General features: G+C 47.7%; 1 protein-coding gene across 1 annotated transcript in view; it reads left to right on the top strand.

Moving 5' to 3' along the window:
- The first annotated feature begins 690 nt into the window (after positions 1 to 690).
- PSD2 (pleckstrin and Sec7 domain containing 2) overlaps positions 691 to 25,048 on the top strand; it is a 47,137-nt gene continuing 22,779 nt past the window's right edge. The window contains exons 1-2 of the mRNA XM_048515358.1: positions 691 to 1,086; positions 22,548 to 23,100. Of these exons, the coding sequence (XP_048371315.1) occupies positions 22,598 to 23,100 (503 nt within the window). The 5' untranslated portion in view covers positions 691 to 1,086; positions 22,548 to 22,597. The remainder of the gene's footprint in view (positions 1,087 to 22,547; positions 23,101 to 25,048) is intronic.

The following is a 25,048-nucleotide window of genomic DNA, read 5'->3' as shown; positions in this document are numbered from 1 at the left end:
GATTAGATACACGAGCTCTTAACCTCCTATGCCAGTGCTCTGTTCCTCCATGCAGGCTCCTGTCCAGTTGGACCAATTCGCTTCTTGCTTGGGCAGAGAAACCAGGACACGGAGCAGAGGCTGGGAAGCCATTTCCCATTTAATTTCTGTGCTGGATCTAGTCTACGCTTGGCCTCAGGGGCTCCTTTGCTAACTTAATAGATAAATAATTTCTCACTGTCACTTCTGTCAAGTCCACAATCACACGTTATGACAGGCACACAAAGCACCCAATTTGGAGCAAGAGCATTCTGTGCATGCATCTTTGCTCTAATGCAACCTTTTCCAGGTACAACAGTTCCTGAAGGAAAAGGTGGCACCAGCACGCATGTTCTATCTTCCACAGAAAGGCTCATAAAAGTAAAACCTAGCCGGAATCATCCAGACAAAAGAGAACCTGAGCGTTTAAATGCCGGGTGGAATTAAGGCATGCAAAATTACATTTCAGATCAACGGAGGAGGGGAAAGGATGCCCAGGCCATTTAAGTAGTTTCTTCTGAGGGTTTCTCCCCCGCCCCCCCCATGCCTCCCATTTTTTTAAAGACAGCTGGCCTGTTTGGCAGACGTTTCCAAGTTGCAGTTTCAAGGTACCTGATTGGCTCCCGGAAGGCAGAGCCATCCCTCAGATCTTTGAGGAAAAATGCAAAAATATTCTTGCTGTTTGCTCACGCTTGGTATGGTGGCTCCTAACAAAACTGTTAGCTGCTCCCCTGGTTTAGCTTCATCTAGAGCCTCATGCTTCCCTCTCCTCCACTGAATGCAAGCTCTCTTGCTCCCAACCTTCCCTTGTGGAGTTTCTCTCTCTCTCTCCCCCTCCCTTTCCCTCCCCTCTGTCTTTCCAGCAACCTGCTTCCTAGCAATCTTTTGACACCTGAAGGAAAGCTGAGGAGGCGTGACCCCATTGCCAGAGTAAGGGGAGACAATAAAAAGGAAAGTCTGAAACGGCATGGGGATAGATGCCTTCTTACGTGTAGCTGCCTCTTGTTTCACAATGGATTGTTGAGCAGAAAAGCAACCTGCATCGATGAGAGAAACCTTTTAGCGCTGGTAAGTGGAATTAGAAAAAATGTTCGTTTTGATCCTGTGCTCCGCGCTCTCGGTGGCATTATTGTTCTTGGTCAGGCATTTCATTAGCAGTCAAGTCGTTATTAATATTTGATGTATACCCTTCAGGCTTCCAGAATGGTGATTTGATTTGTCTCCAGATGTTTGCAGCTTGAAATATATGTGTGTGTGTGTGTGTGTGTGTGTCCAGATTATTATTGCCTGACTGTGTCCCCAGACTGAGAATTTGGAAGGCAAAGATTGCCGCTCTCAAAAACACATGATTGTGATTTAAAATAATGGATTTCACAATGTTTGACATGATAAAAATGGAAAGAAAAGAGAATCAACGTGCATCTCTGAGGGATGGGAGGGTAACCCTGAAGACGAAGACGGGAGAAGAAGCAGACGAAAATGAAGACAGATTTGCGTAGCGATTTCAATGTGTGTAGCCCACCCTGTGCTCGACGACTCTGAAAAGGGTAACCGCAACACACCATTTAATCACTCAACGTGAGACATATTTATCTTCAAAATCCTGAAATCAGTCACTACTCATCACGGCACAGGTCTGCCTTTCGTTTTGAGGACCCTGATGTAGTATTGCAGTATTTTACAACCCGGCTGCATTTAAGCATCATTTCAGCCGTGATTGTAGCATCCAAATTACATGGTTGTCATGGAGATGGTACGGAGAAGGTGAAGTGATACGGCTGCATCTGGACCATGGACGGATCAGCTGCTGCAGCTGGCGTCTGTTGCTTTCACCTAGTGATTTTGGGGTTTTACGGGCTAGGTTACAACCCCCCACCCCACCCCCTTTCATGCTAAAAGGCACAAGGCAATATCACAGGCTTTTAAAGGTTTGGAATAGAAATGGTTGGCTTCTTTGGCACCAGGTTATTATCTTAATTGTGACATTTGTGTTTGTGCCCATCTTGTATTCTCTTTTTTTGACAGACTGGAAATAGACAGAGGAAAGGGATTTTTTCTGATACTGGGTTTGGTTCCCAACCACCTCTTGCAGAGGAGTCTCGGCACCTCCGCAGAGGTATATTTCAGGTGATGAAAAGGGAGAGGTTATACAAATTTACTCATATTTGATTCCCTCTCTCTCTCTTTTTTCCTGGCTGTGAATTTTAACAATGCAATTCTGTCCGCTTGCTTCACCTTTACCAGCCAGGGCTGTGTGACATTTTGCAAGCGGGAAAAAGGAAATGTGTCAGCTACTGGAGGGGATGCATAATTGATAAGGCAGAATTTCTCCCGTCTGAAGCAAGCAGCGATACAAAGCCTTGTTTTCCAGAAAACTGTACTCATGTTGTTCACCAAATGCATTCCATTTCATGTCACAGACATGTCGTCACCGGTCGCTGGAAGCGAATTGGCTTCGCCTTTTGGATTGGGTGGCACCCCAGTTTCATCTGATGTCTAATCTGGTCCCATTGTGTGCTCACACAGCGAATGTGTAATTAGAAGGCAACTGTGAAAGGCAACGGGGAGACATGTGCGTTGTTTCCGCAAAATACAATTTTGTCCATTTTTTTATTGTTTTATCCACACGCTGGCAGCTATTTAAGGATCACTAGAAAGGAACTGTTGCTGTAATTATCATAGCTACGAGTCTAGGGAGAATTAATTGCTAGGGTAGACCCAATGTTGTGGCTGACCAAGCAGTATAATATAGCGCTCTGTATTGGCGTGATAGTTCAGGCCAGATGTAGAGAACCATCTCACAGAAGAAATTTGAGGCTCCGCCTACCACATTGGCCTGTAGCTCAGAAGCAGGAAAAGAGGCAAGGGAAGGCCTGCTCAGAATCAAGTTTGTTCCTCATCTAGACAGCATTCCCTGTGAGGAGGGACTGTCATTTCATCTTGCCAAAGTCAGAACTGACTCTCTCACAGACCAGGGGAAGACCCGGATTTTGGTGTTACCGTGTTTCCCCAAAAATAAGACAGTGTCTTATATTAATTTTTGCTCCCAAAGATGCGCTATGTCTTATTTTCGGGGATGTCTTATTTTTCTGTGTTCTGTTCGTCGGGCATGCTTCCAAACAAAAACTTTGCTACGTCTTGCTTTCAGGGGATGCCTTATATTTCACACTTCAGCAAAACCTCTACTACGTCTTATTTTCAGGGGATGTCTTATATTTGGGGAAACAGGGTATTATCTACCATAGAGTCTTTCATTGAAAGGTGACAGAGTGACCCAGGCTTGGCCTGACAGAGGGTTCACGAAATGTCTTCCCACAATAGATTCAACTGGTTAGGAGCAGCAGTGGCATTGGAGGTTAAGAGCTTGTGTATCTAATCTGGAGGAACCGGGTTTGATTCCCAGCTCTGCCGCCTGAGCTGTGGAGGCTTATCTGGGGAATTCAGATTAGCCTGGGCACTCCCACACACGCTAGCTGGGTGACCTTGGGCTAGTCACAGCTTCTCGGAGCTCTCTCAGCCCCACCTACCTCACAGGGTGTTTGTTGTGAGGGGGGATGGGCAAGGAGATTGTAAGCTCCTTTGAGTCTCCTGCAGGAGAGAAAGGGGGGATATAAATCCAAACTCTTCTTCTTCTTCTAGTTTCTCTGCCAGTTTCCAGCCAACCTTGGTTGTTCCCTCCCACATTTTTTATGCACTCCATACCTCCTTGACCCATAAGTTTCAGTGGTGTAAGTGTGTCTTTTTCATCCCTGAAATTAGATAGGAGTGTCATCAAAAGGTCAATCTTTAATTTATTTCCAACCATTAATGCGTTACTTGTTGGGAGGCTCAACTAGTAGGGTTGCCAACCAGCAGGCCCCACCCCCACTCCCAAATTTCCATGTGTCTCCCAACCCAGATCTGGCAACCCTAACAGAGCTACTGCTTGACCAAATTTTGCAGACCACTTCATATCTTGCCTATTTATTTATACATTTATTTTTTACCTTGCCCTTTCCTGACAAGTCGGGCTCAGGGCAGGTTACAGCAAATAAAACCATTAAAAATTATATGTGTTACAATTAAAATGCTCAGTTAATAACCAATGTCACCTTCATGAGTCTAAAAGTGGAGTTTGCCCAGCACGAAGAATGAGCAGCTGCAGATAGAGAAGGACGAAATAGCAGAGAGGGCAGACATTGCAGTGGGTTGACCTGCTGTACATATTCTGAGGTAAACTTATCTTTAATATGTGGGACTAGATCCCACTGATCCATTTTGTTATCAGAGGCGAGATTCTAGAGCAGTGATTCTCAACCAGGGTTTCGTGGTACCCTGGGGTGCCTTGAGCAGGTCCTGGGGGTACCGCAGCACAGTTACCAGCCCCCCTCACTTTTGCGGTGTCTTCCGCCGGTGCCAGCAAGGACATGGAGCTGGCCCAGGGGGCAGGAAATGCTGCAAGGTCAATAGCCATTTCTCGCCTCACAGTGCTTCCCTTCACCCTGGGAGGAGGTGGGGGTAGGGGTGGCAAGCAGGGGCACTGGAAGGGAAAGGTAGGGGTGGCAGACAGGGGCACTTGGAGTGGAAGGTGGGGGGGAGGATGGCATGGGTACCGTGAGATATGAAGGGTGAGGTCAAGGGTACCGTGACGTTGAAAATGTTGGGAAACACTGTTCTAGAGCATTTAGGAGAGGCAGGATAGCCCAGTGTAGCCCGATTTTGCCAGAGGTTGGAAGCTCAATAGCGTCAGCAGCCATTTTTAGTACTTGGATAGGAGACCACCAAGGAAGTCCAGGGTTGCTATGTGGAACTTCACTGGGGGACGTCACTAAGGCACAACTGAGTCTTACAGCCCAACCAGGAGAAAAAGCAGCAAGACTGAGACAATGCCCAGAAATGTGCCAACAGTGCCCTCAGAGACTGGCAGTCCTGGTGTAAGCCTCAGAAGGGAAGCAGGACTCAGGCAGCAGACAGCTCCTGAAAACAGGCCAAGAAGACAAGGTTGGCAACAACTTGAGCCTCCTGGGGCCTCCACAGGCCAGAAAAGCAGCTCCTTAATACCTCCAGAGAGGGTGGGTCAGGAAAGCATAGTGTTACCTGAAATGGTGGGAGTCTCTCCCTTTTAAAGCAGGGAATTAGCAAGAGCAGGCTCTTGGCATAGCAAAAGGTCGGGCAAGCTCGGGGGTCTTTGTTGCCTATGTATACCAAGATCAGTTTTTGCAAGTAATCCCACAGGGATGCAAATAAAGTTTAACAAGTTTATTTAGGGATCATGGGAGTACACAAGCACACGATAACCAAAGCAGCAGAATACACATACAATTCTATTTTATAAGCCGTGTTGAGGTGATAGGTTGGGAATAATGGAGGGATTGGGGGAATTCTTAGGGGTGATTCTGTACCAGATCCTGAAGTGGCTTTGGGTTCATGAAGCAGAGTCCAGTGACCTGCACTGGGTCCAAGGAAGCAGGGTAGAAAGTGGGTGGCAGGAAGCAACAACATCAAGGCAGCTTCAAACATACTGGGTGCTGGGAGAGGGACTTCTTATAGGGAAAAAGGGACGCTTAGAGTCATACAGAGTGGCCCTTAATCTCCCAGGACAAAAAGAAGTCCTGCCTTTTCAGGGAAAAAACAAGAGGCAGATATCAATGTTTAGCCTTGAGCTGGCAATCTAATGGGTTCAGGCATTAGCTTGATGGGCCAAGCTTGGGAGTGCCTGAAAAGGGGGAAAGTAGCTGACTGAATTACAACTATTGAACATTAACAATGCAAATGAGCCAAAAGCAACAGTTTGTTCGATTTGCCATTTGGCAGGTCACATGGGAGGGTTGCTGAGCCATCCCCAACTGTGCCCCTTCACTCCATGTCGAGTTCCATGTGGAGACTGGAAGCAGGAGTGCCATTAAACACTGAACCAGAAAGCGTGGGCTCACCCCACCCTGAACTATGAGTTTGATGCTGGACTTTGAGCCTGCAGTTTAAAGCTCGACCCAAGCCATTCTGTGCCCAGAATTGAACTGAGTAGTTGAACTGACTGGCTCCAGCTTTATACTGTTGGCTTCACCCCCAAGTTCCACCTGACCAGAAAAGAGGGCATCGGTGGAATACAGGATCATCCCACCCACCCACATCCCAATCTTCCTTTATTAGGCTGGCTCAGCGAGAACTCAGGAGACAGGGTTAGCCAGAGCTGTAGGGAGGAGGAACTGCGCCTGGGGCATGCGTGTACCCTGCGCTCCTGCCACACCCCCACCTGCCCCCAGAACATGCCAGAATGCCCCCACCACACTCCGGAACACCCCGGAATGCCTTCGCCATGCCCTCACATTGGTGCACACCCTGTGCGTCACCCCTTTTCCCCTTGATGCTACGCCACTGGGGTTAGCCCATGCCTTTATAGCCAAAGGATTGGCAGAAGACTAGAGAGCGAAGCCTCGGGGAGCAGCTGACCTGCTCTCCTCTCCCTAAACTGAGGCCCAACCCTTGTTCCTCCAGAAGAAATGACAGTGGCGGATACACCCACCCTGGACTCTGGCCTATGTGGTTTCCCTTCATAATCCAGCAATAGGGTCTGCATGATACCTGTATAGTCTTCCATGAGAGGCAAATGGCAGCCCCAAAATGTGAGTCTGGGGGTAGAAAGAGGTCAGTCTGTGGTGGTAAAAAAGCAGGAGCTAAACTACCACCACTATCACAGAGGTGGGATCCAGCAGGTTCTCACAGGTTCCCGGGAGTAGGTTACTAATTATTTGTGTGTGCCGAGAGGGGGGTAACTAATTGGTGATTTTGGCCTTAGTTACACCCCTCCTCTCAGCAGTAGCGCGCAGAACTGGAAGCAGTCTAGCAGGAGGTGCACAGGCGTGCGTGGCAGCCTGCGCTTGCGTGCATTTGTTTCCTGCCCAAGGACTGGCGCAGCGGCTGCGTCCTTGCGACAGCCCCGCCCAGGAATGCCCCACCCCCGTCATGCCCCGCCCATCCATTGGCGCTACACCACAGTTTGAATCCCACCACCATGGGAACCTGTTACTAAAATTTTTGGATCCCACCACTGGCCACACTTAAAGATTTTGTGCACTTACTGCTTGTGGCGCGACTGTGTGCTTCGCAGTGGGGGTTCCCCACGGCTTTCAACGTAAAAGGGAAGTCTCCAGCTGTGAAGTGTCTCCAGCTGTGTCAGATCCGCCATTTTGCCAACCTACTGTTTCCTTCACTTTTGGGGAGATGCCATCTTTGGTCTATCCATAATTCAGTAGACCATGTCAATTTCACTGGCCTACTGAATTATCGGTAGATCAGCAGCATGAAAATTAAAAGAATAATGTGACCAGAAGACCTGTTGGGTGGGCAGGGAATGGCGGGGAGGAGCAAGAAAAGAGAGAGTAACGTGTGATCATCTTCTTCGCTTTCCCCATGAAGACAGGGGAAAAGTCACACCTTACCCACTTTTGGAAACTGTGGGGATTCTCTGATCCACAGTGTGGTGTGTTGGGAGCAGGAAAAACATGTGTGCAACCCAATTGGACCCAAAGGAAATGTATGCTCACTGCAGAGCAGGCCAGCAGTGCATAAATGGCCAGAGCCATATGCTTCACAACAATGCGTTCCAGATGACTGTGGCCAGAACTTATTCAGATATAGGCACACATCAGAGGTGGGATCCAGCAGGTTCTCACCAGTTCCCGAGAGTGGGTTACTAATTATTTGTGTGTGCCAAGAGGGGGTTACTAATTGGGTCCGCTTTTCCACCTCCACGCCCTCGCCTAGCCGAGAGGCATCCTGCCTTTGAACGTGAAGGTTCCATATAGCAATTGCGACTAATCATGTAACTCCCTGAACTGGGTTAATCCCTTTCAGGTACTGCAATTCGTGGATTCTCAGCCTTTCGTACCTTTTATCTTACCAGTCTCTATCAAAGAACCTGTGCGTTTCACCATTGCTGTGTTCAGATTTGTGAGTTGGGGCCTTTTCTAGAATGTGATGATGATTTAGAAATGACCTGGTGCAAAATAATTTTTTGGGGTCGTGGTGGGGTGGCTGCTCGGGGGGGGGGCATCCAACTCAGGTTTTGCCCAGGACTCAAGTTTGCCTAGGTACGCCTCTGCCCCCTTTGCTGAGGGGGGGTGGCGAGGGAACCTGTTACTAAAATTTTTGGATCCCACCACTGGCCACACATCCTTCGCCACTTCTGGCAAGAACTTCCATTAAGTACATGAAGTTGTATTTTTTTAAAGATATATTCCTACAACAATATATTCTATCAACACTCCCCAATGTCTAGCTTCTTTTCCTTCAGGAACAGAGGAGCAGGAGAAAAGTGGCGACCAGATAGTCACACTCTAGGAAAGGATGATGTCACATATGTGGCCTGGGGGCCAGATCCAACCCCTTGAGAGGATTTACATGGCCAGCTGAGACAAACCCCCACCTCTTGCTCCCTTTCTGGCCTGGTGAGCCTGCTACAAGTTTGCCAGGCTAAGCATCCACCCGGGTTCACCAGTTAAGGCACCCACCCCAACGCCACTCTGGCCTGGCAAGCTACCCCCATCCCTGTGCCAATCTGGGCTAAAAGCCTGCTGTGGACTCACCAGTTGAGGCAGCTACCCCCCCTCCAGTGCCGACCTCCTTTCCTGAGTGCCAACCCCCTTCCCTGGACTGGTGAGCCTGCTGCAGGTTTGGCAGCCAAGACAGCCACAAACACAAACCCAGAGGTGGGATCCAGCAGGTTCTCACCAGTTCCCGAGAGTGGGTTACTAATTGTTTGAGTGTGCCAAGAGGGGGTTACTAATTGGGTATGCTTTTCCATTAGAAATTCCATTAGGTCAAAAAACCATAAAGTCCTGTTGTTTCCTATGTGGCTGGTTAGCAAAGGTAGAAAACGGATAATTCTCCCCGTTGGGCTGTTTTAAAAACATGTTTTAGAAATATGGTAAAGTTCCTTGTTTAAGGAAAGTATCCTTCTTTTGATTTCTAGAAACAAAATTAAGTATTTAAAAGTAGTAAGTATTTGACAGGCAGTCAATTAGAGGAGAAGTAGTTGTTTCTGTTGGCAGTAGACGATAGGACTTGCTATAATGAGTTTAAATTATGGACACAAAGATACCAGCTGGAAATTATGAACTTTTTTACAGTAAGCATTTTTTACAGTAACAGATAAATTATTAATGCCCCGCCCCTGGAATGCCCGGCCACGCCCCTGTTGTGCCCCGCCCAGCCCCATTGGCACTACGCCACAGTTTGAATCCCACCACCATGGGAACCTGTTACTAAAATTTTTGGATCCAACCACTGCACACACCCCACCTCCACCCCAGCCAGCACATTTATGTCAGATCTGGCCCTCATAACGAATGAGTTTGTCACCTCTGGTATAGGGATTATTGGCAAATACTGTAAGAAAATACCAAAGAAAGCTGGGAAGAAAGCAGGAAGGACTGGATTCAGACCCAGGAAACGGGGAAAGGGCTGAAGGAGTGGAGGAAGCCAGAGCAATCAGTTGGGTAAAAAAACAGGAACCCAGGGAAGGGGCTAGATAAAGATATTGGGAGCTGAAGTTCCAAGGAGCCAAAGAGAAAAAGGCTGAGGTATGTGAATAGTGACAACTAGAGATATGGGAAATGTGCACGCTAAACACGCATGGTGAATAACAAGCTACAGAAACCAGCTTCTGTTGAAAAGAGATATGAGTGTTTAAGAGAGGGGCAGAGGTGGGATTCAGCCAGTTTGGCCCGATTCGGCCGAACTGGTTGTTAAAAGTTCCCTCGCTCCCCCAACCCTGGGAAAGGGAGTAAAGGTAGAGAGTAGTTTTCTGACAGACCTCCGGGTGGTAGCTGACAAGCTCTTGGGATTACAACTGATCTCCAGCTGTTAGGGTTGTGAAGAAAATGGCTGCTTTGGAAAGTAGAATCTATGGCACAGGTGTCAAACTCGCTGTGGGGGGGGGGGGGGGGGGGGGCGGGGGGGGGTGCTGGGGCGGGGCGGGGGGGGTGGGGGCGCGGGGGGGGGGGGGGGGGGGGGGGTGGGGGGGGGGGGGGGTCGGGGGGCGGGGGGGTGGGGGGGGGGCGGCCTGCGGGGGTGGGGGGGGGGGGGGGTGGGGGGGGGGGGGGGTGGGGGGGGGGGGGGGTGGGGGGGGGGGGGGGTGGGGGGGGGGGGGGGTGGGGGGGGGGGGGGGTGGGGGGGGGGGGGGGTGGGGGGGGGGGGGGGTGGGGGGGGGGGGGGGTGGGGGGGGGGGGGGGTGGGGGGGGGGGGGGGTGGGGGGGGGGGGGGGTGGGGGGGGGGGGGGGTGGGGGGGGGGGGGGGTGGGGGGGGGGGGGGGTGGGGGGGGGGGGGGGTGGGGGGGGGGGGGGAACATCTGGAGAGCCGCAGGTTCCCTACCCCTGCACTACACCATACATACATACATACATGTCAGACCAATCACTCTGTCTGGGAAACCCCGGTTTGAATCCCCACTCTGCCATGGAAACGTGCAGGGTAATTTTGAGGCAGTTACATACTCTAACTTTGGCTAGTATTGAATGGGAGACGTTCAAGAAATACCAGGGGTGTGACATGGAAGCAGACAATGAACTTCTCATGGCCACCATAAGTCAGCTATGACTTGACACTCAGGAAGTAATGAACCAACACCAGTAACCATGGTTAGTTAGAATACACCAGAATCCATGGTTTGAAGTTACTTTTTAAACACAGTTAATCTTACCAGCCATGTCTCTATGGCACAGGTGTCAAACTCGCGGCCCTCCAGATGTTATGGGCTACAGTTCCCATCATACCCTGCCAGCATCATTCTGGCAAGGGATGATGGGAACTGTAGTCCATAACATCTGGAGGGCCGCGAGTTTGACACCTATGATCTATGGCATTGTACCCCACTGAAGTCCCCATTCCCTAAACTCTGTCTTCCTCATGCTCCACCCCCAACAGCTCCAGGTATTTCCCCGCCCAGACCTTGCAAACATAATGATGGGTGCAGCCACATAATGGCTACCACAAAATGGCTGCCACAGCTTAACTTCTGTTACACAGTGAAGATCCTTGTGCTATGGTGGCATCAGCTACTACAACAATGTTTTTTTTAAAATCTGCACAGTTAAGCAAATCTCCAGTTGTTAATCAGAAGCCTTTCCGGATGAAAGACCCACCTGGCCCTGCCCACTTTCTAAAGCAGGCACCAAAAAGGTGACAGCAGGTGACATATTGGGAACCTCTAAGTGACAACTAGGGATACTTGCTGGGTAACTCTAGGGCTGTTTCCGCACAGGCAAATAACAGTGCCCGAGGGATGGTGAAAACACTGCCCCTGGGGTGCTGTTTTTGAAAAACGGCGTCTTCCTGCCGGCGCAGTGCGAACCGCACCGGCAGGAAGATACCACTTTTCCCATCCCCTCCACTGACCTTCCCATCTAGCGCTGCTCTGGGGGGGCTGTAGGAACACGGCCACACTGCCCTCCGACCCCTGGTCAGTGGAGGGGCCGAACCGGAGGCGGCTCCATGCGGAGCCACCTCTCCAGGTCAGCAGATCTTCGGGGCTGCTCACGCGCTACCGTGCGAGCAGTCCCTGAGCCTCCACCGGAATAATTTATGCCGGTGGAGGTGTGTTTCTGCCGCCGTGCGGAAACAGCCTAGGAATCATTTGAACATCTATTGTAAAACTGTATGGTAGAACTCTAGCGTTGCTTTTGCAGGAGGAAATGGAAAGGGGACTGCTTCCTGCTCTTGTCAATATTTTGCAGCAAAAGCATCTTCCGTGTCGTTTTCACTTGCTCCTAACAACGGACATAGTAGATCTTCACCTTAAAGAGACATGGTCATAAGGGATGGAACTGACAAAACTGACACAATTGAGATGGCTTGTGCCTTCACCTCAAGGTTACATCGCTAAAAATTCCTTTTGAAAACAGAGAACAAGGGTGACGAGAAAATGGTGAACGAGAAGGGCTATTCTCCTGCATCATGGATGACATCCCAACATCGTTAGAAATAATACATTTTCAGCAATAGTGTGTGGAATAAATGCAACGGAAGAGACAAGAGGAAAAACCCCAGAGGGGATGGAGGTGTGTGGCAGGATTTCATAGAAAATGTCTCCAAGACACAAGGTCTGACCTCTGGAAAAATTTGTGGTAAGCTGGGCATGCAGAATAGGCCCAGAGTCAACAACTCCACACACTTTGCCACAAAGTTCACTGACTGGCCTTGGACCACTCATGTTCTCTCAGCCTAGCCTGCTTCACAATGTCATTATGAGGACAAAGTGGTGGCAGTGAACATAAGAACATAAGAACTAGCCTGCTGGATCAGACCAGAGTCCATCTAGTCCAGCACTCTGCTACTCGCAGTGGCCCACCAGGTGCCTTTGGGAGCTCACAGGCAGGATGTGAAAGCAATGGCCTTCTGCTGCTGCTGCTGCTCCCGAGCACCTGGTCTGCTAAGGCATTTGCAATCTGAGATCAAGGAGGATCAAGATTGGTAGCCATAGATCGACTTCTCCTCCATCAATCTGTCCAAGCCCCCTTTAAAGCTATCCAGGTTAGTGGCCATCACCACCTCCTGTGGCAGCATATTCCAAACACCAATCACAAGTGGAAACTGTTGCTAGGGGGCAGTCAACTTATGGTGACCCTGCAGGGTTTTCAAGGCAAGAGATGATCAGAGGAGAAGGAGGAGGAAGAAGGAAGAAGGAGGAGCAGTTTGGATTTATATCCCACCATTCTCTCCTGTAAGAAGCTTCAAGGTGGCTTACAAACTCCTATCTACATGATTGTACATGAAACTAATCTAGTTCACCAAATAAGACTCTACCGCTCAGGTGAAGGAGTGAGGAATCAAATCCAATCAGTGGCGTAACGCCAATGGGACAGGGGAATGTGATGCCCTGGGCGGAGCAGCAGCGGAGGCATAGCTGGGCCGTGGCAGGGGCATTCTGGGGTGGGCAGCGCTGCAGCAGGGGCACAGTTTTCCCTCACGCCACCCCTGAACCCAATTCACCAGATAAGAGTTCACCTGCTCTTAACCACTACATCACACTGGTTTGCCATTGCCTGCCTCCTTGTCTCTGTCAGGCTCTCGAACGTGGAAATAACAGAGACCGTAGGAAAGTCCTAAAGCAGTTTATTTCTAACAACGCGTAGAGTAACAATAGAAAGCTGAATCTAAGCTCTCCAGCTTAGATCCAGAGATTATATCCTTCAACCCCCTCCCCATTTGTCCCACACCAAATGTGCCTTACAAATTCTACAACATTTGCACTACAGAGCTTCAAAGAACCTGGGAACCGTTCGCACCTTCTTGCAGGAGAGCTGGCGCCAGGGAGTTGCCAGGAAGGGAAGAGGGAAACAGAAAAGCAGTTACAGGAAAACATTTGCAATTCTTACACAGCAAGACATCTGGGCACTGACAGGCCTGGTCCTGACAGTCTCAACCCTGGACCACCTAGGCGGTCTCTCTTCCAAATGCTAACCAGGTCCAGCCATGCTTAACTTCCAAGGTCTGACAAGATCAACGTAGGCTGGACTATCCAGGTCAGGGCAACTATAAATAAATTAGGGAATGGAAATATGTGTGCCGTTCTGATCTCCTTGAAGAACGGGCAAGATAAAAATAGCACTAATTAGTTCATTGTTTAAAATATATTATATTCAATTTAGTTCTCTCATACTTCGTGATGGATTTCTATTCTCCAAATAAATCCCACTTAAAACCCGCTGAATCTACTCTTTTCTTCCCTTTCCCATCAGTGGCACAAATGACAGGCCGTTGCCGGAAGGGCTCAGGTGATGAATGTAATGACATCAGAAATGCAAGAAAACTTTCCAGAGAGTCAGTGTGGTGTGGTGGTTAAGGGCAGTGGACTCTAATCTGGAGAACCAGGCTTGATTCCCCACTCCTCCACATGAGCTGCAGACTCTTTATCTGGTGAACTGGATTTGTTTCCCCACACCTACACACAAAGCCTGCTGGGCACCCTTGGGCCAGTCACTGTTCTTCTGACTTCTATTAGCCCCACCTACCCAGTGGTGGGATCCAAACATTTTAGTAACAGATTCCCATGGTGGTGGGATTCAAACTGTGGTGTAGCGCCAATGGGGCTGGGCAGGGCATGACGGGGGCGTGGCTGGGCATTCCGGGGGCGGGGCATTCCTGGGCGGGGCTGTCGCAAGGACGCAGCTGCTGCGCCGGTCCTTGGGTGGGAAATGAATGCACGCAGGCGCAGGCTGCCACGCACACCGGTGCACCTCCTGCTAGACTGCTTCCAGTTCTGTGCACTACTGCTGAGAGGAGGGGCGTAACTAAGGCAAAAATCACGTGGCAAAATCACCCATTAGTAACCCCCTCTCGGCACACACAAATAATTAGTAACCTACTCTTGGGAACCTGTAAGAACCTGCTGGATCCCACCTCTGCTCCTACCTCACAAGGTGTCTGCTGTGGAGAGAAGAAGGGAAAGGAGTTTCTAAGTATCCTTATAGGAGAGAAAGGCAGTATAAATCCAAACTACTACTTCTCTTCTTCTTTCTTCTCCTTCTTCTTGGCCAAACCTGGACACAGGCTGGGGACAACCCTCACCCTTACTGTGCTAGTATTTGAAAAATTATGCCGTCCAAAGCTGCAGTTCAAAGCTTGTTTGTGGCACAACGTCCCATCTAAAGTGCCCACCAGTGGGGACCTTCCCAGAACTGAAAACAAAGCAAGAAATAATAACAATACAGCCAGTTTGGGCTGGCTGTTCAGTTTCAGTAAAAGCTGGGATGGATCCAAATGAGGCTTCTAAAAGAGCTACTGTGTTATTTCCAATTACCATTAAAACAGGGCCAAATTCTGATTTCACTGGCAGACCTTCTTTCCAAGTTCATACCAAGCCCGGGTTTCCTAAGGTCTATGCTCTGCTGTCAGAAACACTGCAAGTATCCAAAGTGACCTCATTTGACCACAAGACAGAAAAGGGGGTTTAGAAAATATGCATTGGGTATTTTTCTGACAGGTGTCATAGATCTGCAACAATCTTCTATACAGGAAAGGAGTTTTATTTATTTATTTATTTATTTATTTAATTATTTATCTTACTTACTTACTTACTTACTTACTTACTTACTTACTTACTTACTTACTTACTTACTTATGTATTGCATTGATACCCTGTCCATTCCCAACAGCATCCAGACGCAGGGCAGTTTAAAACATTTAAAACAGTGGTGGGATCCAAAAATTTTAGTAACAGGTTCCCATGGTGGTGGGATTCAAACAGTGGCATAGCGCAATGGGGCTGGGCGGGGCATGACGGGGGCGTGGCCAGGCATTCCCGGGGCGGGCCATTAATAATTTATCTGTTACTGTAAAAAAACTCTTACTGTAAAAAAAAGTTCCTAATTTCCAGCTGGTATCTTTCTGTCCATAATTTAAACTCCTTATAGCAAGTCCTATCGTCTACTGCCAACAGAAACAACTCCTCCTCCTCTAATTGACTGCCTGTCAAATACTTAATACTTTCAAATACTTAATTTTGTTTCTAGAAATCAAAAGAAGGATACTTTCCTTAAACAAGGAACTTTACCATATTACTAAAACATGTTTTTAAAACAGCCCAACAGGGAGAATGATCCTGTTTTCTACCTTCGCTAACCAGCCACATAGGAAACAACAGGACTTTATGATTTTTGGACCTAATGGAATTTCTAATGGAAAAGCAGACCCAATTAGTAGCCCCCTCTCAGCACTCACAAATAATTAGTAACCCACTCTCGGGAACTGGTAAGAACCTGCTGGATCCCACCTCTGATTTAAAACATTAAATGTTTGTAAGCAACAATATCATAATTCTGCTAAACCCTAGATATATATTGACAGTTGGTAATCAATAACATTACAATATGCAACATATCCATCTCCCTGTCTGAAGATCATCCTTTCTTCTCTCCCATTCAAACAAAAATTGCACTGTGGGTTGGAAGCCTGGTGTGTAAGGAACAGAGCAGACCATACTGGTTCTGGTGGGTTTTCCGGGCTGTGTGGCCATGGTCTGGTGGATCTTGTTCCTAACGTTTCGCCTGCATCTGTAGCTGGCATCTGTGATACGCCTCTGAAGATGCTAGCCACAGATGCAGGCGAAACGTCAGAAACAAGATCCACCAGACCAGGGCCACACAGCCCAGAAAACCCACCAGAACCAGTTGAATCCGGCCGTGAAAGCCTTCAACAATACATAGAACAGAGCATAGTTTGTGACTGGGACATATGGTTTGCTGAAAATCAGAAATGATTGATTTTCAAGTCACTCTTGATGGGATGAGAGTACATTCCTAGCCGGGCCAGTCTTAGCTCCCAGGGGCATCAGCCCGAGGTCCTGTCCTTGGAAGGACCCCAATTGCCCACAGACCTGCCCAGTGGTGGGATTCAGACAATTTAATAACTGGTTGTTTACAGGCACCATTTTATCAACCCGTTCTGCCGAAGTGGCGCGAACCTGCCGAATCCCACCACTGGACCTGTCCCTGGAGAGAAAAAGAAGGCAGGCTACAGTCACCATATACAAATGTCCCCTCTGGGCCTTGGGCAGCTGGCTTCCAGTGGGTCTGGCAGCTCCCAAGCAAGGGTAGAGTTGCCACCTCTGGGGTAAGAACCACCTGGAGGTTTTGGGGGGTGGAGCCTGGGGAAGGGAGGGTTTCAGGAGGGGAGAGACCTCAGCAGGTATAATGCCATTAAGTCCACCCTCCAAAGCTGCTGTTTTCTCCAGGGAAACTGATTTTGATTATCTGGAGATCAGTTGTAATAGCAGGACAACCTAGGTGAGGGCCTAGGTTGGTCCTCTTCCCAGGATGGCAGTGGAGGTGATTCTAGAGCCCCATCCTGGACTTTTGCTCAGAGCCCCAGAATTACTAACACCTTGCCTGATTCTGAGGATCATTCTTGGAATGACAAGCAATCCCCACCCATTATGATGATGATGATGATGATGATGATGATGATGATGATGATGATGATGATGAAGAAGAAGAAGAAGAAGAAGAAGAAGAAGAAGAGGAGGAGGAGGAGGAGGAGGAGGAGGAGGAGGAGGAGGAGTTTGGATTTATATCCCCCCTTTCTCTCCTGTAGAAGACTCAAAGGGGCTTACAATCTCCGTGCCCTTCCCCCCTCACAACAAACACCCTGTGAGGTAGGTGGGGCTGAGAGAGCTCCGAGAAGCTGTGACTAGCCCAAGGTCACCCAGCTGGCGTGTGTGGGAGTGTACAGGCTGATCTGAATTGCCCAGATAAGCCTCCCCAGCTCAGGCGGCAGAGCGGGGAATCAAACCTGGTTCCTCCAGATTAGATACACGAGCTCTTAACCAGTGGTAGGATCCAAACATTTTAGTAACAGGTTCCCATGGAGCACCAATGGGGCTGGGCGGGGCATGACGGGGGCATGGTCCGGCATTCCGAGGGCGGGGCATTGCTGGGCGGGCTGTGGCAAAGACGCAGCCGCTGCGCCGGTCCTTGGGCGGGAAACGAATGCATGCAGGCACAGGCTGCCACGCACACCGGTGCACCTCCTGCTAGACTGCTTCAAGTTCTGCGCGCTGCTGCTGAGGAGCGGAGGAGGGGCGTAACTAAGGCAAAAACCACGTGGCAAAATCACCAATTAGTAACCCCTTCTCGGCACACACAAATAATTAGTAACCTACTCTCGGGAACCTGTGAGAACCTGCTGGATCCCACCTCTGCTCTTAACCTCCTACGCCACTGCTGCTGTGAACTTTGCCAATATATCCAAAAAGATGGAGTTTCTCGGCTTCCCTCTCAGGCCTTCTCCTCATCCATTAACAATGACATCATCTCCTTTTAATCCCAGGCAGGAAGCCATGTCTGTCATTCCTCCCCTTTTTGACTACTGTATTGACTCTGAAGTCGGGCCACCCTTATAGCAATCTTATTGGTGCATGTAATGGTGCAGCAAAAATGGGCACGGCTGGTCCCAACTAGAGGACTCCCTGCTTGAATCCTGAAGCCGCATCTTATGCGGCTCATAAAGGTTACATTTCGAAACCTTTTCAGCAATATTCTTGGGAAGCAAGAGGTGTTACTCTAGCACCGAAGACGATATTTTTAACTACAATTATCAGCTGAACCCTGCAACCTTGCACATCTCTGCTGTGGTTTGAAGTGTTACGAAAATCTAACCATCCCCCCCCTCCCCCCGCTCCCTCCCGGACACACAAATGAAGTGTTCTTAGTGGTTTTATCTATATTTTGTTGAAAAACTGCTGCCATCTGCCCCATAGCCTACAGGACATGATGTGCTATGAAGAAATAATTTTCTTTTTAAATAGAAAGGTTACTATCCAGCAAGCAGATGGTGAATGCGCGAAGTGTTTCTGCACCGTCAGTGACTGCTTTAAAGTGGCAGCTCCAGAGCGCTGGTCCACAGAACCGTTCACATACACACTACAGGGGTCAGTGCTATCAGTCACAGACCAGGAAAGGGATTTGGGACTCTTAGTTGATAGTTCCATGGGAATGTCAACTCAATGCCTGGCAGCTGTGAAAAAGGCAAACTCTATGCTGGGGATCATTAGGAAAGGAATTGATAATAAAACTGCAAAGATTGTCATGCCCTTATATAAAGCAGTGGTGCGACCACACTTGGAGAACTGTGTTCAGTTCTGGTCACCACATCTCAAAAAGGATATGGAGGAGATAGAAAAAATGCAGAGAAGGGCAACAAGGATGATTGAGGGACTGGAGCACCTTCCCTATGAGGAGAGGCTGCAGCGTTTGGGACTCTTTAGTTTGGAGAGGAGGCGGCTGAGGGGGGATAGGATTGAAGTCTATAACATTATGCATGGGGTAGAAAATGTTGACAGAGAGAAATTTTTCTCTCTTTCTCACAATACTAGAACCAGGGGGCATCCATTGAAAATGCTGGGGGGAAGAATTAGAACTAATAAAAGGAAACACTTCTTCACGCAACGTGTGATTGGTGTTTGGAATATGCTGCCACAGGAGGTGGTGATGGCCACTAACCTGGATAGCTTTAAAGGGGGCTTGGACAGATTTATGGAGGAGAAGTCGATCTCTGGCTACCAATCTTGATCCTCCTTGATCTTAGATTGCAAATGCCTTAACAGACCAGGGGCTCGGGAGCAGCAGCAGCAGAAGGCCATTGCTTTCACATCCTGCACGTGGGCTCCCATAGGCACCTGGTGGGCCACTGTGAGTAGCAGAGAGCTGGACTAGATGGACTTTGGTCTGATCCAGCTGGCTTGTTCTTATGTTCTTATGTTCTCATGTTCCTAAACTAAACCTGTGTCATCTGAAAACTTTCCCATTCTGAAATTTTTAAAAATATTTGCTTTGCAGTCATGCTGCTTTTTTTCAGGCAGATAAACCACGTTTTAGCACATACTGTATTTCCACAATGGCACACATCGTTTCACTCCCATGCAGTGGTGGGATTCGAATAATTGAACAACCGGTTCTGGTGGTGGGATTCACCCCAAGCGTACATTATTTATTTACGGTCGTTGACCAGCAAGATCCAAAAGCATTAAAATCATAACATTGACAGATATTACAAATATACAGATTAAAACAGTTAGCAAAATGCAGATAATAGGCCTCAGGAACTCAAAACATCAGCTCAAGATAATGAGTGGAATGTCAGTCTAATAATAATTAATAATAAGGATTAGCTGGCAGAGCCGGTAGAGGTCTGTGGGGGCCTTCCTGATTTTACTAGATATCCAGGCAAACTTGGCAACAGAATACGTTAGATTTTTATTGGTGTCTGATAACAGTATTTTAACCTTTTCTTTCTTAGCCAAAGGAGAGTTTGTCTGGTCAAAGGGAGAGTTTGTCTGGTCAAAGGACAGAAGCATCCAACGTATCTCATCATAGTGCGAGCATTCAGATAATATATGTTCCGAGTTTTCAATACCTCCTATTTGACAACTGCAAATTCTACCCTCAGTTGGTACTTTATTATAAATCCCGTTGGTATAGTTCAGGGATGGCGAACCTTTTCAAGACCGAGTGCCCAAACTGCAACCCAAAACCCACTTATTTATTGCAAAATGCCAACATGGCAATTTAACCTGAATATGGAGGTTTTAGTTTAGAGCAAACGGTTGGCTCCGAGGCATGCATTACTCAGGAGTAAGCTTGGTAGTACTCGGTGGCTTTACTTTGAAGCAACTGTGCAACGCTTCAAACGGGTGAATCACGACCCTAGGAGGGTTTACTCAGAAGCAAGCCCCATTGCCAGCAACCGAGCTTACTCCCAAGTAAAGGATCATGCTTTCATTCTTCCCATGAAAATCAGTAGGGTTTAACAGTGCTTAACAGGATTACCTACACTGCTTCCCCAAAACTAGGTCTTAGGTTTAATGCTAATAATCTCCCTGAAAGAATTCCACTATTATCACATGACAAACTCTGTGCACGCGTGCCCACAGAGAGGGCTCTGAGTGCCACCTCTGGCACCCGTGCCATAGGTTCGCCACCACTGGAATAGTTAGACGAAAGGGCGTTGTAACGGAGTAGGCTGTAGGCTCTTCGATAGTTAACGTTAAACAAAGAAGTAAGATAAGGTGGGATTCAAATAATTTAACAACTGGTTATTTACCAGCACCATTTTAACGACCGGTTCTGCTGAAGTGGTGTGAACCTGCTGAATCCCACCACTGGTTTGAAGGCACAGTACTTGCCGAAGGTCCCCAAATCCTGTCCTTCCCAGTAGCCACCTCCAGAACCTCTGATATTTCCCAACCTTACTGCAACTGCAGTTACAACTGCAACCTTACCAGTGGGTGCACAGCTCTCTTGCACACATGTCCAGTGTGCAAGGCCAAAGCGGCCAAGGTTATTTTTTCAAGACACGTGGCTGAAATGTTCTCTGTTGTCAAAATATCACTTGAATCGAGAAGCTAGAAACTCATACACAACTGATAATTCCAGCTGTCAGATATAATCTCTATATTTAGGGCTGATATTTCCAAGTTTAGTCATTAAAAAAAATGTCTAGCTTATTTTCCACCTTAAAAACTTTTATGGGAGCCATTCAAGAAAAACGGTTTCCCGGTTCCTTTCCTTTATTATTACACTCCTCCAATTGAAGGTCTTGGGCAAAGTCAGTACAGATACCAGATAAAATACAAAGCAGTGGACATTAAAATACTGCCGGGTGAATTAAAATCTATTTCTGTAACTGCACAGAGAAACCACAAGTGCTAAGAACATGGCAACAGAATGCAGTAATTCCAGGGGGAGGGAAATAGATTTCATAAGACTCAACAGGCAGCTGATATTTACTTAGGATAGGTGAAATGCAGAGGTCTCTGGTGGGGTTCATCAATTACAAAATAAGTTCCAGTGATCTATGGATCTTCCCAGTTGATTAAACTGGATTTAAAATCCCAAGGTCTGCAACATGAGCATAACATTTGCCTTTCAATCCAGTCAAGCAAGGCACTTTGGAGCCTTATTGATTTCAGCAGGGGAATTCAGCAAATGCTCAGCTCTCTCCCCCTGTGGAATCAGCCGGACTTCAAAAAAGTGCCCGTCGTTGCCTGCATTGTACGCTGAAAACAGAGCTGCAGATGGATCAAGTCCCTTTCAGAGGTGGGATCCAGCAAGTTCTCACAGGTTCCCAAGAGTAGGTTACTAATTATTTGTGTGTGCCGAGAGGGGGTTACTAATTGGTGATTTTGCCACGTGATTTTTGCCTTAGTGACGCCCCTCCTCTCAGCAGTAGCGCACAGGACTTGAAGCAGTCTAGCAGGAGGTGCACCGGCGTGCGTGGCAGCCTGCGCCTGCGTGCATTCATTTCCCGCCCAAGGACCGGCGCAGCGGCTGCGTCCTTGCCCCAGCCCCGCCCAGGAATGCCCCACCCCCGTCATGCCCCGCACAGCCCCATTGGCGCTACGCCACAGTTTGAATCCCACCACCATGGGAACCTGTTACTAAAATTTTTGGATCCCACCACATTTCAGTTTGAGAGTGGCAACTACACAAACTTCCTCAATGTAATCAATATCACTTAAAGAATGTGTTCATATATTTCAAGCTTTTCTGTGCAGATGTGTACATTACAAATATACATACATACATATACATATATATACACATACATACATATATACATATATACACACATATACACACACATACACACATACATACATACACATATACATACATACACAAACACACACACACACATATATATTTATACACACACACACACACACACACACACATATACATACATTACCTTACAGCCTTTATACATATATATATATATATATATATATATATATATATATATATATATATATATATATATACATACATATAATATATAACATTTTATATATATATAAAAATGAAAAACAAAAAAGCCAAGAATCCCCTGAGTTGTTTTTTTTTTTAAGAAGTCCTGAAATCGTCGTGACACAATGCTGGAAATTATTGTTGCTGTTGCCGGTGTCAAGTGTGACATTCAGAAAATAACTTTGGCAAATAAAAAAGATCTGTCCTGTTTGGGATGGTGACGGTTTCCCGACTTGTTTCTTTTTGTAGGTGAAACAGGGTTCGTGTCAGGAAGGAGGCCGAGCCAGAATCTGCAGAACATGAATGGAAATATCCCACTCCCACCATCACCCGCCAAGCATAATGAGCCACATACCTCGAGCATGCCGCTCGCTACGACCTTCACTAATGAGAACGATGCACAACAGACAGAGCCTCCTGACACCCCTTCCAGCATCCAGGAGGATGCTGAGCCTGCCACAGGAAGGGCAAGTATCAGCCTGGCAAACAACACTGTGGACAGACATGAGGGAGCAGCGGCAGATTTCCAGACGGAAACTGGGAAACAGAGAAGAAGCGGAGAAGCTGAGAGGTCAGGCGACAGCGCCCGTCTGGTATTGGTGAACGGGTTGCACGGTGAACCTGAGTCTGGGGGAGAGAGAGATTTCGACGACAAGGAGGGAGCGGAGGCAGAGACTCAGAGCAGTCCAAGTACCGGCAGCCCCGTTTTGGAAGCGAGGGTCTTGGCAAAGAAGCTGCTGTTCAGCAAGAGAAGCCGCAGTGCAGCGCTGCTAGATCCAGAGGACGGAGAAGAACAGCTGAGGTAACGGAATGGCTGGCAGGCCTTTCTTTCTCACTGGTCTCGGAACACTGTGACCAAAATAACACCTGCACGAGTACCACAGGGCCAACCTGCATCTGAGTTTATTGTAAAGGGGTGCCGTGACATCATCATGTCCTCCATTTTCTCAAACAGGAGAGTGGTTAGCTTGGTGATCTGGCTTAGACTCCTTATCAAAACAAGCCCAGCCCATCCCAGGTTGCACCTCATCTTTGGCATGCTCTCCCCTTTGTAGTTCACCTGGTACCTATTCCCCTTTCTTTAAAAGAAGAGTTGGTTTTTATACCCCACTTTTCTCTACCCTTAAGGAGTCCCAAAGAGGCTGGCCATCGCCTTCCTTGTGAGCCACCTTGTGAGTGGGGCTGGCCGAAAGAGTTCTGAGAGAACTGTGACAAGTCCAAGGTCACTCTGCGGGCTTCGTGTGCTTGTGTGGGGGATCAAATGCAGTTCTCCTCCAGATTGGAATCACCTCCAGGTTAGAATTAACCACTGTGCCATATCTAGACATTTCTCCCTAGCCAAGCTTTTAACAGAGGTCAAATCCCCACTACCGTCTTAGCCAGGTTTCAGATTACAAACTAACCAGGTTTGAGGGACGACCTCCCTGGTCGAATCCCCACTACTGTCTTAGCCAGGTTTGAGAACACAAACAACCTCAAACCTAGTTAGTTAGGCAGGACCTGTGCAAAGTCCCCCCCCACACACACACAAAAAACCACCAGGTTATATAGTGTCCTACATCTGAGTTTCTAGGCTTGTGAGGAAAGGGCCAAGGAGAGAGGAGAGGATTTTAATTTCTGTTTAGAGACACAGAAACAAAGGAAATCCTGTTCAACCAAGCAAAGTGTGGGACAAGACATATGTCGGAAGAGGTTGTCTTGGATAGTGTGGAGACCTACTGCTTAAACATCTTTACCTGAGGGTAAACTGTAATCTCTTCAGGAAGTTAAGGAGAACCATGTGCTGAATAACACCTATATAATGTGAATGCTGAATGTAATAAAGAAAGGACCTAAACATATACCTTCATACCCTAATCTGGAGGAACCGGGTTTGATTCCCCGGTCTGCTGCCTGAGCTGCGGAGGCTTATCTGGGGAATTCAGATTAGCCTGTGCACTCCCACACACGCCAGCTGGGTGACCTTGGGCTAGTCACAGTTCTTCAGAGCTCTCTCAGCCCCACCTGCACACTCCAACACACGCCAGCTGGGTGACCTTGGGCTAGTCACAGTTCTTCTGAGCTCTCTCAGCCCCGCTTACCTCACAGGGCATTTGTTGTGAGGGTGGGAAGGGAAAGGAGTTTGAAAACCCCTTTGAGTCTCCTGCAGGAGAGAAAGGGGGGATATAAATCCAACTCTTCTTCTTCTTCTTCTTCTTCTTCTTCTTCTTCTTCTTCTTCTTCTTCTTCTTCTTCTTCTTCTTCTTCTTCTTTTATAGCAACATCAACTCCTTCTGAATGTAGCATCACAAACCTGCTTTACTTTTCAAGTTACCTTTTACTTTGCCAAAATACATTTTTGCTGTTATAAAATTATTCTAGTTCATCTTCATAACATTACAAAGCCTCTGGGGCCTTCTTTTTTATTTCTGAGGGAAAAGGGTTTTATTTTTATTTGTTCAAACTCCGTCTGAAATCAGAACTGAAGAAGTCCATCGTATTTTTTTTTATTACTAAGGTGGGGAAACCAGGGAAATAAGTCAACCCTCACACACTACATTTTATTTAAAATCTGACAGGATTTTTGAAAGACTGCAGAGAACAACAGTTGGAATCTCCTCAGGGCACTAGTGTGGCAGAGGGTACTTCGCAACTTGTTTCAATTTTTTGTTTCATTAGCTTGTTTTGTTGTTTTATTTTATTGGTTTGTTGTGTTTTTATTGTTTTAGCTGTGAGATGCTTTGAGCAATTTCTAGAGAGATGACATACAC

This window comes from Sphaerodactylus townsendi, linkage group LG14, assembly GCF_021028975.2.
Source record: "Sphaerodactylus townsendi isolate TG3544 linkage group LG14, MPM_Stown_v2.3, whole genome shotgun sequence".
Lineage (NCBI taxonomy): Eukaryota > Metazoa > Chordata > Lepidosauria > Squamata > Sphaerodactylidae > Sphaerodactylus > Sphaerodactylus townsendi.
Note: the sequence above shows the minus strand (reverse complement) of the source record. Positions and strands in the feature narration are given on the sequence as shown.